The 15564-nt window shown below is 40.1% G+C and overlaps 1 protein-coding gene across 4 annotated transcripts in view; it reads left to right on the top strand.

The window, feature by feature from the left end:
• The window catches only part of LOC141110497 (sialic acid-binding Ig-like lectin 12), a 30601-nt gene extending 15609 nt beyond the window's left edge, over positions 1-14992 (top strand). For 2 of the 4 annotated variants that reach the window (XM_073601870.1, XM_073601872.1), the window contains exons 4-8: positions 3338-3367; positions 6483-6716; positions 11636-11735; positions 13029-13146; positions 14451-14991. In XM_073601870.1, coding sequence (XP_073457971.1) covers positions 3338-3367; positions 6483-6716; positions 11636-11735; positions 13029-13146; positions 14451-14582 — 614 coding nt within the window. In that variant the 3' untranslated portion in view covers positions 14583-14991. Of the gene's footprint in view, positions 1-3337; positions 3368-6482; positions 6717-11635; positions 11736-13028; positions 13147-14450 lie in introns of all 4 variants that reach the window. The other 2 variants (XM_073601871.1, XM_073601869.1) reach the window with 2 other exon arrangements.
• Positions 14993-15564: the final 572 nt, after the last annotated feature.

The raw sequence follows: 15564 nt of genomic DNA, 5'->3' as shown, positions 1-15564 counted from the left end.
AGAGAAGCTGGTCAGAGTTGATGGGAAGATGGATGGATCCAATTACAGGGCAATCTTAGAAGAAAACCTGTTATGCCGCGTACACACGGTCGGACTTTTCGTCTACAAAAGTCCAACGGACGCCGACGGACTAAAGCTGGCTGGTAATCCGATCGTGTGTGGGCTTCTCCGGACTTTCAGCAGACTTTTTCAGCCTCAAATCCGACGGACTTTAGATTTGAAACATGCTTCAAATCTTTACGTCGTAACTACGACGGACCCCGAAATCCGCTCGTCTGTGTGCTAGTCCGACGGACAAAAACCCATGCTAGGGCAGCTATTGGCTACTGGTTATGAACTTCCTTATTTTAGTCCGGTGTACGTCATCACGTACGAATCCGTCGGACTTTTGTGTGGTCGTGTGTAGGCAAGTCCGTTCGTTAGAAAGTCTGCTGCAAGTCCGCCGAAAGTCCGCTGGAAGTCTGTCGGACAGGCTGTCGGACTTTTGTAGACGAAAAGTCCGACCGTGTGTACGCGGCATTAGAGTCTACAAAAGACTTGAGACCAGGGTGGAGGTTCACCTTCCAGCAGGACAACAACCCTAAACATACAACCAGAGCTACAATGAAATGATTTAGATCAAAGCATTTTCATGTGTTAGAATGGCTCAGTCAAAGTCTAGACCTAAATCCATTTGAGAATCTGTGGTAAGACTTGAAAATTGCTGTGCACAGACGCTCTCCATCCAATCTGACAGAGTTTGAGCTATTTTGCAAGGAAGAATGGGCAAAAATTTCACTCTCTAGATGTGCAAAGCTGGTAGAGACATCCCCAAAAAGACTTGCAGCTGTAATTGCAGCGAAAATTGGTTCTACAAAGTATTGACTCGGGGGGCGCTATACAAATGCACGCCACACTTTTCACATATTTATTTGTAAAATATTTTGAAAACCATTTATCATTTTCCTTCCACTTCAAATTTATGTGCCAATGTGTGTTGGTCTACCACATAAAATCCCAATAAAACACATTTACATTTTTGGTTGTAACATGACAAAATGTGGAAAATGTCAAGGGGTATGAATACTTTTTCAAGGCACTGCATACAGTTTGAACAGCTTTTATGAGCTTTAGAAGGTGGGGATCACATGTCATTCACTGCACAGCTCAGAGAGGAGAGCTGAGTGTAATCTGAGACCTGAGTGGGGGGAATGGACACATCTCCCCTCTACACCATCTCATAGGGAAACATACTCAGCTAAAGCTGTCAATTACAGGATGTGTGCAGGAGGCGCTCCCCCCATCCCCCTTGATATCATGGATTTGGTAATCAGAATGGATACTTAGAATTGAGGCAAGTATACACTACAGAAGGACATGCATTGTTCATTTTTCATGTCAGAGGTTTCCAAACACTTTAAAGCTGAACTCCAGGCACACAGCTATGTACACATGTGGAAATACACATACATGAATTGTCTTATCTACCAAACTATTTGGAATTCTTTGGAGTCACTTTTGTGATTCGTATGTTATGTCTATGCTATAGAATCTCTAGCATCATGTCCCCTTATACAGTTTTCAAGTAAGTTGAGTATTTTCTCCGGGGATCCTGTTGGCATTTCCTATTATGAGCTGACATTACCAGCTAGTAGAAGAGTTGTCAGCTTGCCATGTGGGATCCTTCAGTTAGTCATTAGGCTGCCTGATGGATAGACCGCCCAATGACCAACTAAAAGAGGTTTTGTTCTGTTTCTTGCTTAAATGGAAACTAAACTCTCTTAAAGTGATATTAAAGTCTTGTTTTTTTATTTAAAAAATAACAAACATGTTATACTTACCTGCTCTGTGCAGTGGCTTTACACAGAGAAGCCCAGATCCTCCTCTTCTCTGGTCCCCCGTCGACGCTCCTGGCACCTCCCTCCTGCCCCCTCAGCAAGCGGCCTGCTGTAGAGGCCCCGTCCCCTTTCTCTCCTCATTGGCTCACTGACTTTGATTGACAGCAGCAGGAGCCAATGGTACCCACTGCTGTGTCTCAGCCAATCAGGAGGGAAAGTGCTGAGCAGCCGAGGTTCTTGTGCAACATCGCTGGATCGAGATGGGCTCAGGTAAGTATTAGGGGGGCTGAGGGGGCTGCTGCAACACAGAAGGTTTTTTATCTTAATGTATAGAGTGCTTTTAGATAAAAAATTCTTCTGCCTTCAGAACTGCTTTAATTAGCATTAACTATTTAATCCCTATGCAGCTAGCCCAAGTAAACAGATAGTAAGGTATATTATATTTACTTGTTTTGAACTTTTTTCACATTTCTTCAGTTGCTTTCCGGTTCCTGGCCTAAATGATGTCATACATCCCAGGAGTTTTCATGGGCATTTTTTTTCTTTCATCTGGAGGAGGAGAGGCTTTCTCAGCTAAGCACACCCTCCTGCCTGCATGCCTGCTCTAAGGCCAGAAGGATTCCAGGAAGTAAATGCTACATGAATCATCTGGTTATAAGATAGCCGCTGATAAAATTTGGTAGTGGGTGTTTTTAAACGTGATTTCTCAACAAAATAAAGCATGGAGACATGGATGGATGGGGGAGTTTTCTTTGAATATTTTTTGAATATTAAAAATTAATCAAATTGTGTTTCTGGTTGTGGTGCTCAGATACAGATAATTTCTGCTTTAAACAAGAAATGTAACGCTAATCACTTTGGACTGCAGTCCATTCCAGCCTGACAAAGCAGAGCTATAAACCCTAGAGGTTGATTGGTTAGGCTCCGTTTACACCTGAGCAATCAAAATCCTGGGCATAATCGTTGCGTTTCTGCCCGCAATTCAAATTGTGGCAAATCGTGAGACACTTGTCCACTGCCATTTCTTCTTAATGGCACCCCAATTTCAGCGTGATTTTGCCGCAATTGTAGCGCGATAAATTGCCCTGCGATCGCAGCAAATCGTAATGCGGAACACTTGTCACCCAAAAATGAGCAGGAGCTTCTGTTGAGTAACAGCATCGCGCATTGCGATTTGCCGCGATTGCAGGTTGGGGTGCCATTAAGAAGTAATGGCATTGCACAAGCGTCCCGCGATGTGCCGTGACTTCGAATCGCAGTGATTCTGCCCATGATTCGGAAAAACGCTCAGGTGTGACTGGAGCCTTACTTTACACAGCTGCACCAGATTCTGTGTACACCAGTTTTAGTAAATCTCCCCCAACATTTTGATGAGTATTGTACATGAGCAGGAGACCTTATTTTGAAAGTGGATTTTTTAATTGCAGTTTTTTAGTAAGCAATTTATGAAAAACAGCAACACAAATCCATAACATTTCTATTTGTCCTGTATTCTAATTTAAAATTATTTTAAATTACAGATCCTCCCTCAGTTACTGTCAAAACTGCAGGTAAGAATGAAAGGCATTGATGTGAATCATATAAGCCGTATTTATAGGGTGAAGGAGGGTATTTTGTTTTTGTCTTGAAAAAAAAAAATGTAAAGAAAAATATTGAACTAAATAGTTGTGGATTAACACTAGACTTGACATTATCTGCTGGTATCAGCTGCAAATTCAGGTTGAATCTTAATTTTCACTGATGTTTGCAAAGGACATTTACCATTTTTATATAGGCAGTGAGTTCTGTGGTAAATTGTACTATAATGAAAAACTTAGAAAACTAAGATCATGGAAACCGGTCCCATCACTCCTTGGCAAATAGAAGAAGAAGAAATGGAAACAGTGACAGATTTTATCAACCTAGGCTCCAAGATCACGGCAGATGGTGACTGTAGCCATGAAATTAGGAGACACTTACTTCTTGGGAGGAAAGAAATCGCAAGCCTCGACAACATTATAAAAAGCAGAGACATCACCCTTCCGACAAAGTACCATATAGTCAAAGATATGGTATTCCCAGTAGTAACCTATGGCTGTGAAAGTTGGACCATAAGGAAGGCTGAATGCTAAAGAATTTATGCTTTTGAACTGTAATGTTGGAGAAGACTCTTGCAAGTCCAATGGACAGAAAGAAGATCAAACTAGTCAATCTTGAAGGAAATCAACCATAATATTCACTGGAAGGACAGATTCTGAAGCTGAAACTGAAATACTATGGCCACCTAATGCGAAGAGAGGACTCACTGGAAAATACCCCGATGCTGGGAAACATGGAAGGAAAAAGGAAAAGAGGATAACAGAAAACAAGATGGATAGAGAGCATCATCGAAACAATGAACATGAAGTTAAGCAAGCTCCAGGAGGCAGTGGAGGACAGCCTGGCACGCTATGGTCCATGAGGTCATGAAGAGTCAAACACGACTAAACGACTGAACAACAACTATAATTAACAAAGAGAGTCTTGAACGTTTTTATCTCTAAATCTTTTTGAGCCCCAGAGCTTTTTTTCTTCTTTGTTTCAGTAATTATTTTGGTTCCACACATTATATCTTTTAGACCCCTTTCATACTGGGTCGTTTTGCAGGCGCTATTGCGCTAAAAATAGCGCCTGCAAACCGACCTGAAACAGCCGCTGCTATGTCTCCAGTGTGAAAACCTCGGGGCTTTCACACTGGAGCGGTGCGCTAGCAGGACAGCATCTTTGGAGCGGTGAAGGAGCGGTGTATACACCGCTCCTTCACGGCTCCTGCCCATTGAAATCAATGGGGCACCGCGGCTATACCACCGGAAAGCGGCTTTGCTGTGGTTTTTAACCTCTTATCGGCTGCTAGCAGGGGGTGAAACCGCCCCACTAGCAGCTGAATACCACCGCTAAAACGATGGTAAAGCGCCTCTAAAAATAGCGACGCTTTACCGCCGACGCACCTCCCGGCCCAGTGTGAAAGGGGCCTTAGGTCTACCCTAACATATTTTACATAATTTTTGGGATAGATAGGGCTTTAATTAGGTAGCATATTTGGATATATATATATATTTAATCTCATTGTTTTATTTGGATTAGATACATTAGATACATTCTACTGTAATTTTTCGCAACACAATGTTTATGTAATGTGTGCAAATCCATATATTTATAACAAAATATAATCACCAAAGTCTGCTGATTAAAACTATATCACATTAATTAATGTGACTTTTAGGAATTGTAGCCCAAAGTAAATGCATGCTGTTACTTTAGGAGAAAAAAATCCAAAAATGTATTTAACTAATTTTACTAGGGCTGTTACTGATTGAAATTTTTGTGTTCGATTAATTGATTTTTTTTAATCGATTAATTGACTAATTTCGATTAATTATGCACATACAGATCCAACTACTTTTAGCTGATCTCCTTGCATTGCAACTCTGCATTAGTCAGTGGTAAATGTGGTATACACTATATACAATCACCCGACACTAGTTAGTTTCCACAATCCATGACTTAACTTCACAGTTACATAGTTACATAGTTACATAGTAGGTGAGGTTGAAAAAAGACACAAGTCCATCAAGTCCAACCTATGTGTGTGATTATGTGTCAGTATTACATTGTATATCCCTGTATGTTGCGGTCATTCAGGTGATTATCTAATAGTTTCTTGAAGCTATCAATGCTCCCCGCTGAGACCACCGCCTGTGGAAGGGAATTCCACATCCTTGCCGCTCTTACAGTAAAGAACCCTCTACGTAGTTTAAGGTTAAACCTCTTTTCTTCTAATTGTAATGAGTGGCCACGAGTCTTATTAAACTCTCTTCTGCGAAAAAGTTTTATCCCTATTGTGGGGTCACCAGTATGGTATTTATAAATTGAAATCATATCCCCTCTCAAGCGTCTCTTCTCTAGAGAGAATAAGTTCAGTGCTCGCAACCTTTCCTCATAACTATTCACACAAATACGTTTTAAATTCAAACTGTAGCAAGCGCCGCTGTCATGGCAACAGCAGAAGCCAATCCACACGACAAAAATATCACAGCTTATCAGCCTCTAAGGACAACAATGTTAAAAACGGAGGTTATCAGATTTGCCTACACTTAGCTCACTGAATGATTCCAGTTAACCACATCCATATTCACCATCACTGTCCAGGCTGTCCGGTGACGTCACGGACATCGATGTCACCAGACTCCTCCCCCCTTCCCTTTGTTAGCAGACGGAGGCACTTGGGGAAGGGGGGAGGAGTACGGTGACGTCGATATCCATGACGTCACTGGATCTCCGACGGAACTCCCTGAAGATTAAAAATTTTGATTGATCAAAAAAATTAACGATTAATCGAGGAATTAATCTTTAATTTCAAAAGCCCTACATTTTACTAAACTAAATTAGTTAATTGACGAATCTAAACAAAATGAAACCAAACAAATTTATTTGCTCTGCACATGTCTACCACTGGTCACACTTATACTTAAGTGCTTTGTATAAAGCAATACTGTATTCTGGTATTTGGCTTTGTCACATTTATAAAACAAAACAAAATCAAAAACAAAATATAGTTTCTTAATGGCAATAATGATGGCATTTTTTTTCTAGCAAAGTCCATCATAGTTATTAATTATAATTTTGTTGTATATTTTTGACTTGCAGAAAATAAAACTATGCATAGATATGAAAATGTAGGTGGACAGCAGCCTGTGACTCTGATTTGTAGAGCAGATGGTAACCCAAAGGCCGATGTTACTTGGTACAAGGAAAATAATATTGTCAACAGGAGTAAATCATCATCAACTCTGCACATTACTATAATGAATCCTACCACCTATACTTGTTTAGCATGGAATGAGCTGGGAATGGACCTACAACACGTGGTTTTCTTGCAGGGTAGGTGTATTACCTGGAAAATATTATTGAAAGAGCAAAATACTACAGTAAATTACATGCAATATGGATCAAAGGATCAAAGCTTATGAGGTATAATGAATCTGAAAAGCAATGGGTTTCTGTGTAGGGGAAGCTTCTTGTGTAGGGGAAGCTTTCTTCTTCTGTGCTCCTCACACCTCAGATGGAGATCAGTTGGCCTTTTAAATGTCTTTTTAGATATGTTCTTAAAGAGAATCTGTCACTTTGCCTTTATATGCACCTTTACCACTATCTTCACTTTGTAGAGGATTAGAGGATGCAATGCTCGAGCTTGAGTGGGCAAGCACAAGGTCTGAACACTTTCACCTGTTGAGGTGGACCATGTCATCAATTATGTAAAGCGTGTTAGTGCACATGCATTAAAGTGGAAGTAAAATCATGTTTTTAACCTGTACCTACAGGTAAGCCTATAAGAGGGGTTACCTGTATGTACAGTGAATATCTTCTAAACTTGCGGTGTTTAGGGGAGAGTTACACTGAATGCAGCCAGCGACATCACCGGTGCATGCGCCCTGAAGGTCCGGCATACTGTGCTGTACCTTCAGAGCTCCGTGCAGCAGGTGAGGGCTCCCACGCCCATGCATGGGAGTGACGTCATCACGGCTCTGGCCACTCATACAGCCGAAGTCCGTGAACCCTGGCAGACGATGGAAGCCCTGTCAGTGGTGACAGTGCAAGTATAGGTATTTCATAATGAGCTAGTATGCCATGCAGACTAGCACCTTATGCAATTGACTTGCAGGGGATTTTTTTTTAATGCTGCTCTTTACTACCTCTTTAATGCGCCACACAAATTGAAATGGGCTCTAAAGTATGGAGGGATTCTCAAAGAGACCCTGTCTCTAACACAATTAAACTTCCAGTTTGCTGCAATAGAAGAAGTAGTATACTCACCAATTTGGTCTCATGTAGCTTACCTCCCCTACGTTCCAGCCCTGCAGCCTTCTGGAAGCGTCAGATTCCCGTGTCCCATGGCATGCACTGTGGTTTCATCCTCTGACCCCTTCATCATTACAGGACTCACTAATGACGTAGAGGTCCAAAGAAGGAACCATGGAGGTGGGGGCATGGGAATCTAACAAGTGTTGAATGCTGTAGACTCTAATGGAGGCTGTATTATTTCCCATTGCTAAAGACCATAAAGGGTATATGAATCCAGTATGTATATGAATTCAGTCTAACTGCAACTATAACATACTTTTTGAATGGACTGACCAATTAGCACAAGTGACATTTTTTGCCAAATTTTCCATGTATAAAAAATAATTTCCTATACATTTGCTGATATGATTTAATATCAGTGCACAAATCCTTGTTCAGGGCATGTTATCTTGTGATGTGATGTCATATTAACTCAAACATTTGCCCTTGATATGCTGTGAAGACCGCAAATCACCAGCTTTTTTAATTTAAACTGGCCATACAAATTGCACTCTCATTTAATGCAAAAGCCTACCTATAATGTAGGTAGTTTGGTGTGGGTAATGAGTTTTTTTTTACTCCATATCACTACTTTATACTTATGACATTCAACCAGCAAGGAGGAAGCTCCAAGCCAGATCCACAACTTCTCAAAGTTATTTTGGAACTCTTGTTAGAAGGTAAACTCAAAATGCAGAAGAGATCATATTACTCATAAAGTTTTCTTTAGCTGAAAGGAGGCATATACCACCTGGGAAAGTAGCAGTCCCTTACAGGAGTGGAGGGAAATATAATGGGTTTTTCCCATTCCTGCATTTTTTTTTCTATTGCACTGTAGAGATGAGTGGTAACCCAATGGAAATGGAAAACCCAAATGATTGTAAACCCTCACCTTATGAAAAAACCCATTCAGTTTAAAATAGAAATGAAAGGCAAAACAGTTGGGTATGGTTATAAAAAAATACTATAAACATCTTTTTTCCCTCTTTATAACTGATCGCATAATCTTTTATTGTCAGTATAAATGCTGGGGGAGAAGAAGCAGCAGCACACTGAGCTTCGCAGCGAGTGGCTGAGCAGGAAGGGGGGTGTCAGGACAAGTCTGATCACTGGAGGAGAGCAGGCTGAGTTCCCAGCACAGTTAGAGAATTGACCACAGTGTGCTCTCCTGCTTAGTGTGGTCAGTTTTAATAGGAAAGCAGAGGGACTGGCAGGAACACCAGGGATTTCAAAAAAAGGGAGCAATACAAATAGAACAGGATACTTTCTCATACAGGTAAATGGGTGAGCAGGCATATATCAGAAATATGAAATGTTGAGTTTACATATTATTTTTGAAATATAATTAATACAATTATTTTTTGAGTTGAATGTATTTTTATACATACTTTCTGGCCAGCCATATGGCACATGGGGTCCTGTTCCCCTTAACCTCTTCTCCAGAACTGGATCTCCATTACCAGCAACACTTGCAGCATCTTTATACTGTCAGTGCAGGGGATCATGGTGGTGCCCGCTCCCAAAGGGGTGGGTACATTGTGCCTTGGGCATTCAGGAATTAGGAGGAATGATGCTAAGCCCAGAAGAGGGCTCTAGATTGCAGAGTGTTTAGTCTGTGGAGAGAGCACCAGAGATACAGTAAGTATTTTAGTGACAAGTGGATAGACAAGGAGAGAGGTGCCAAGGAGCCCAATATAGTGTAGTAATTTGATTTATTAGAAGAATAAAAAACGTATGTTTATGCACTCAAATGGTTGAAGCAATGACAGGCATGTCATGGAAGAAAGACTCCATGGTCGCAGAAAGATGGATGGCTGGACCCGCTGGAGGCTTGGTGAAGAAGAAGCCACTGGAGTTGCGGATAGGAAAGCCACCTCTGGGAGCGGGATGCAAAGCCAAAGGTGGAATAGAGGATGCTGGAGCCACAGCCACTGGTGTCTGCAGTAGGATTGGGAGAGCAAAAACTTTGCTGGAAGAAACTGCCACGCGGGGAAGGAAGGACAGACTAGAAGCAATGCTGAGGGAGTAAGTGTAGGTATACTATAGGAACATGTTTTTGGAAGAACTACAAGCTTCATTCATCAGCCTCAGTATTTCAGTGAGAAAACCCTAATGCGGCGTACACACGGTCGGATTTTCCGAAGGGAAATGTTAGATGTGAGGTTGTTGGCTGAAAGTCCAACCGTGTGTATGCTCCATCAAACATTTGTTGTCAGACTTTCCGCCAACAAATGTTGGCTAGCAGGTTCTCAAATTTTCCTCCAACAAAACTTTGTTATATAATATAATATTATAAAAGACCCTGTGAGCCTCCTTTGATTATAAATTGCCCAAATGGTACCGTGAAACAGCTGCAAGAGTTAAACACGTCTCATGAAAACATGCAGATAAAAGCAGAAATAAATATATACGCTGCGATATCAAATACACTTTTCACATTATATATATATATATATGTGAGAACCAAAGTGCAAATATGCGTGTGAATCACACCCGTGTTACATCCAGTAACTAGTGACTGTAAAAAGTGACATTAGTGCAACAAATAGTTATGAATACTTAAAAATGAACATAAATAATCACACTAGTACAAAGTGCCGTAACCTGCATCCATATGGTGATTGGTTATATCAAAATTACTGACTTACTCATAAAATCATATAGTGGACTCAATCTACTAAAACATATAGATGAATAAAAAGTGCTTCTATGTGCATACTGTATGTGTCATCCAATTAATTCAATTCGAAAGTGCTTTTAAAGTCCATGCGATTTGGAAACTGCTGTGTAGATAATCCAAAGCAAGCCACATTGATCACACTCAGGTGCTCCCCCCTAGGTATTAAACGCTCACCTCTGAGCCTGTGACTTTGCACTTAAGCTTAGTCAATACACGCCTGTGAACCACCTCTGGGGCTCTGCAGTTTTAACCAGACTCCTGGACCCATCAGCACTATACCTCGGTTGAGTAAAAAAGGACTGGATGGTGTAATAACGTTTTAACAGTTTATTAATCGCATAACCCCCCCCCCCCATGGGGTACTCACATAGTAAAGGCGCGTCAGTGCCCCACTCTACATCAGCAAACAGCATGTAAAGATACTGGATCAGTACTGGGATGGTATGGGATTCTTTCCTGACAGGTCACCTGCTGAACGTCCGTCCTGTCCCCTCCCCAACGCGTATCGATACAGGGAACTTCCGTATCTACTTCCGGGGGATATATAATTTTTATTTACCGGTATTTTTTTATTCATCTATATGTTTTAGTTGATTGAATCCACTATATAGTTTTATGAACACAATATGATTTTATGTACAGTAATTTTGATACAACCAATCAATTACTGGATGCAACACGGGGTGTGATTCACATGCATATTTGCACTTTGGTTATCACATATATATAATGTGAAGAGTATATTTGATAGCGCAGCGTATATATTTATTTCAACAAAACTTTGTTGTCGGACTTTCCGATCGTATGTACACAAGTCCGTCGCACAAAAGTTCACGCATGCTCGGAATCAAGCAGAAGGAGCCCAAAGGGTGCCGCACTGGCTATTGAACTTCCTTTTTTATCGGCTCGTCGTACGTCTTGTACATCATCACGTTCCCACGTTCGGAATTGTTGGCCAACATTTGTGTGACCGTGTGGATGCAAGACAAGTTGGAGCCAACAACCTTCGAACAAAAATCCACGGTTTTGTTGTCGGAAAGTCCGATCGTGTGTACAGAGCATTAGGGAGGAATGATAATAAAGAGACCACATTGATTAGATTGAAATAAATAAAAAAATACTTTACCCATTGCCAAAAGTATTACTTTTAAAATTATTCCTTCTACACTTATAAATAATAGTTGATCTATGATGACAGTCAAATTAAAATTGTTGTGTCAGTAGGTTATATACATCTAAAGCCTAATCAGAGCATTCATATAATGTTTCCACTTAACAGAAACCACAGTTCGAGACGTGCTCATTGGGGTCGCATGTGGAATCACCATCAGCATTATTATTGTTGTTGTTATTCTCTTCATATTCTGGTCAAGGACAAGGTAAGATTTAGGATAACACTTTTAGGTCTTATTCCAACACTGTACAATTGGTAGGTGCGGAAAAAGCTAAAAAAAAAAACCTTGTCTCTAAAGATTTTTTTGAACCAACATATAACATGAGGATTTAGATAGCAGATATACCAACAGCCAATGGGCCCTTGGCTTTAAGAAGACCAATTTGTGATCTTAAAGAACATGTAAACCCTCACCTTGAAAAACAAACCATTTAGTTTAAAAAATAAATAAAGGGCAAAAGATCTGTGTATAGATATAAAAAGCATTATAAATAGCCCTTTTCCCTTTTTTTTATAAGTGATAACATTCCCTCTGTTCTCATTTGCATAAAAGCTGGGGGAGGAGAAGAAACAGCAGGACACTAATCTTCCCGTTGAAAGGCTGTGCTGGGGGGAGGTGTGTCAGCAGAAGTCTGATCATCGGAAGAGAGCACACTGCATTCCCAGCATAGCTAGAGAACTGACCATGCTGTGCTCTCCTACCCAGTGTGGTCAGATTTTAATAGGAAAGCAGAGGGACTGGCAGGAACACCAAGTATAAAGGAAGCAATACAAAGAGAACAGGATATTTTTTTCATACAAGTACATGGTACAGCAGGTACATATCAAGGAATATGAAATGTTGGGTTTACATATTCTTTAATTCTTAAATTTCTCTTTACCAGTAACCCAGTCAAATGCAACATTGTCCCAATCATTAGGATTCAGGAAGAGTTTAAAAGTGCAAGTTCTCCTAATGATGATCAGTGGTAATTCCTAGAAATATGCTAGGTGCACTTCATTTCTTTATTGCATAAATATAGTCATACTCAACCTTTACAAACAAAAGGCACAGGATCATCAGATCAAGAGTGAACTTTCTAATCACAATCATGTTTTTTTGTTGATTAACGAAAAAAGGAAAAAAAAAACACATTCTCAGTCCCTTTTATTTTTGTTGTATTTCCTATGTTTTATTTATCTTTTTAATGCATGTGTGTATTTTATTATGTATTTTGTAACAATACTACTACTACTACTATAGTTATTATTATTATTTTTCTAGTTTGTCTTTTTATATTTTCTTTTTTAGTACTGCTAGACAGTATTGTATTTACATCTGTGCTTGTGGCAAGCTGTAGTAGTGTTTTGTTTGTTTTTTTACACTGTTTTTATAAATTTGGGTGTCATTCGGAATAACTTGCAGTGCTCATATACAACATGATATGGCACACATACAAACAGTGTACTGAACACAAATCCTAAGTGACGGGCATTTATTTATTTTTTTTTTCCTTAGGAGCCAGCCAGCATTGAAGCCAGATCTTAATCATCCTCAAGGATTTCTCTCATCTCAAGACATTCCACCAAATGACAACAGCCAACTATATGCACAAGTTCAGAAACCAAGATTACAAGTCAGTGAACGAAATGAAATTGAGTTGAAAAAAGTTGAAAAGCGTGTCCTCTGCCAGAATGCTGCTGAGAAAGAACTTTGTTCTTTGCGTGGAAGCAGTGGTCTCTATGCAGAGATCTGTTTCCTCCGAGTCAAAACGAGAGCTTTCCAATCAATGGGGGACATGAGCTTTAATGGTTGCAGTTATAAGTCGGAATCAGCAGGGGGTGTGGTTGACCTCTGTAGAGAGATCTGTGCTTCCACAAAGAGAGAGAGAGTCCTTCTCTACTGGTCCTTTCACACTGGGGTGGTTTGCAGGCGCTATTGCGCTAATAATAGCGCCTGCAAACCGACCCGAAAGGGCCACTGCTTTCATTCCAGTGTGAAAGCCCCGAGGGCTTTCACACTGCAGCGATGCGCTGGCAGGACGGTAAAAAAGTCCTGCCAGCCGCATCTTTGGAGCGGTATAGGAGCTGTGTGTATACCGCTCCTGCCCATTGAAATCAATGGGAGGGCGCGGCTATACCGCCGGCAAAGCGCCTCTGCAGAGGTGCTTTGCGGTGGTTTTAACCCTTTCTCGGCCGCTAGCAGGGGGGTAAAACCGCCCCACTAGCGGCCGCATACCGATGGTAAAGCGCCGTTTACAATAGCGGCGCCTTACCGCCGACAACGCCCCCGCCCCAGTGTGAAAGGACTCTACAGCAAGCTGGCAGAGGATAGGCTTTTCTACTCAGGCTGTGGCTACTTTCTGAAAAAATAAACTTTTTTGTTTTGGTGCACATGGAATTTATTTAGCTGATTTAAAGTGTTACTAAACCCACAGCAGTAAAATCAGTCTGCATATGCAGTAAGGCATGCTTGTTATACTCACTGTGGAATTAATCCTTTGCATTTTGTAAAAAAGGCCATTTGATCCTGCCTTCTCTGATCCTCCCCTTCTTCGATAGTCCCCAAACCATCTCCTGATAGATAAGAGCCTTGAGGTAAGCTGCACCTGCTCAGTTTGGTGTGTATTGCTAGAGAGTATTTTTTTTCTCTTGGTGATCAGCACTGTCCAGACAGAGCGCCAGGGGTCCTGCAGCCTCATAGGACAGTCAAAGGAGAATGAAGATTTAACCAGGCACTGATAAAAGTCCCAAGACTGCTATATACTGCTGATAAGAATAAGTATTTAGCAGTTTATATTTACTAAAATAATTGCATTTCCATGTTCTGTGTACGGTGGGAGATCAGATATAATGAATGCAGGCTCCTGGGTTTAGTAACACTTTAAGCTAAACGCTTGATTGGGCTTTAATTTTTTTCCTAAATCTTTCTTTTTTTTAGGTATCTGAAAATCCACACAAGTCCTCAAATTTAACAGATGTCAGCTATGCATCAATCAAGTTTTCCAAAGCAGTGGCCAAAGGCACACCAATGCAACCTGAAACTGAATACTCAGAGATTAAGTTCCCATAGTTCATATTTGAGTTTCTTAAAGGACATATCAACAACATAACAGTCTTCACACTTGTCCTCAATTGAAAAGTAAAATGACATTTCTTGTAATAATAGTAATAAATTACCTGTGCAACAGTTGTGAAAAATATATACTTATGGGTAGCTGCGCCTTGCATACTCATTGAACAACAGATTTATGTAAGTTTAAGCGCGCTTAACCCCTAATAAACACCTTTAACTTAGTAAAATACACTCATGAAATCCACACATGAAATCCACACATGTGCATAAAGACAGAAAGTCCAAAAAAATAACTAAATCAAAACAAAACTAGTGGCTGAATGAATAAAGTACCAGTCCATTTTGCCATGTAAAAATCATCTTTTTTTTTTTCTGCTAGAAAATTACTCACAAACATTATATATATATATATATATATATATATATATATATATATATATATATATATATATATTTAGCAGAGACCCTAGGGAATAAAATGGCGGTCATTTAATTTTTTTTATGTCACACGGTATTTGCGCAGCAATTTTTCAAATGCAATTATTTTGGAAAAAAAAACACGTTTGTGAATTAAAAAAACAAAACAAAACACAATATTCAACCCAATTTTTTTGTATAATGTATAATGCATAACATTTATATAATGTGAACGATGATGTTATACCGAGTAAATAGATACCTAACATGTCATGCTTTCAAATTGCGCACACTCATGGAATGGCGCCAAACTACAGTACTTAAAAATCTCCATAGGCGATGTTTTACATTTTTTTACAGGTTACCAGTTTAGAGTTACAGAGAAGGTCTAGCATTATAAATATTGCTCTTGCTCTAACGATCGCAGCGACACCTCACATGTGTGGTTTAGATATGCTTTTGCTTTCATATGCGTTCGTCCCGACGAGTGGACAGGGGCTTCTTAATTTTTTTTTTTTTATTGTTTATTTTATTTTTATTTTTACATTTTCCTTACATTTTT

Source organism: Aquarana catesbeiana, linkage group LG10, assembly GCF_042186555.1.
Source record: "Aquarana catesbeiana isolate 2022-GZ linkage group LG10, ASM4218655v1, whole genome shotgun sequence".
Classification (NCBI taxonomy): domain Eukaryota; kingdom Metazoa; phylum Chordata; class Amphibia; order Anura; family Ranidae; genus Aquarana; species Aquarana catesbeiana.
The sequence above is the reverse complement of the archived record's forward strand: the minus strand, read 5'-3'. Positions and strand labels throughout refer to the sequence as shown.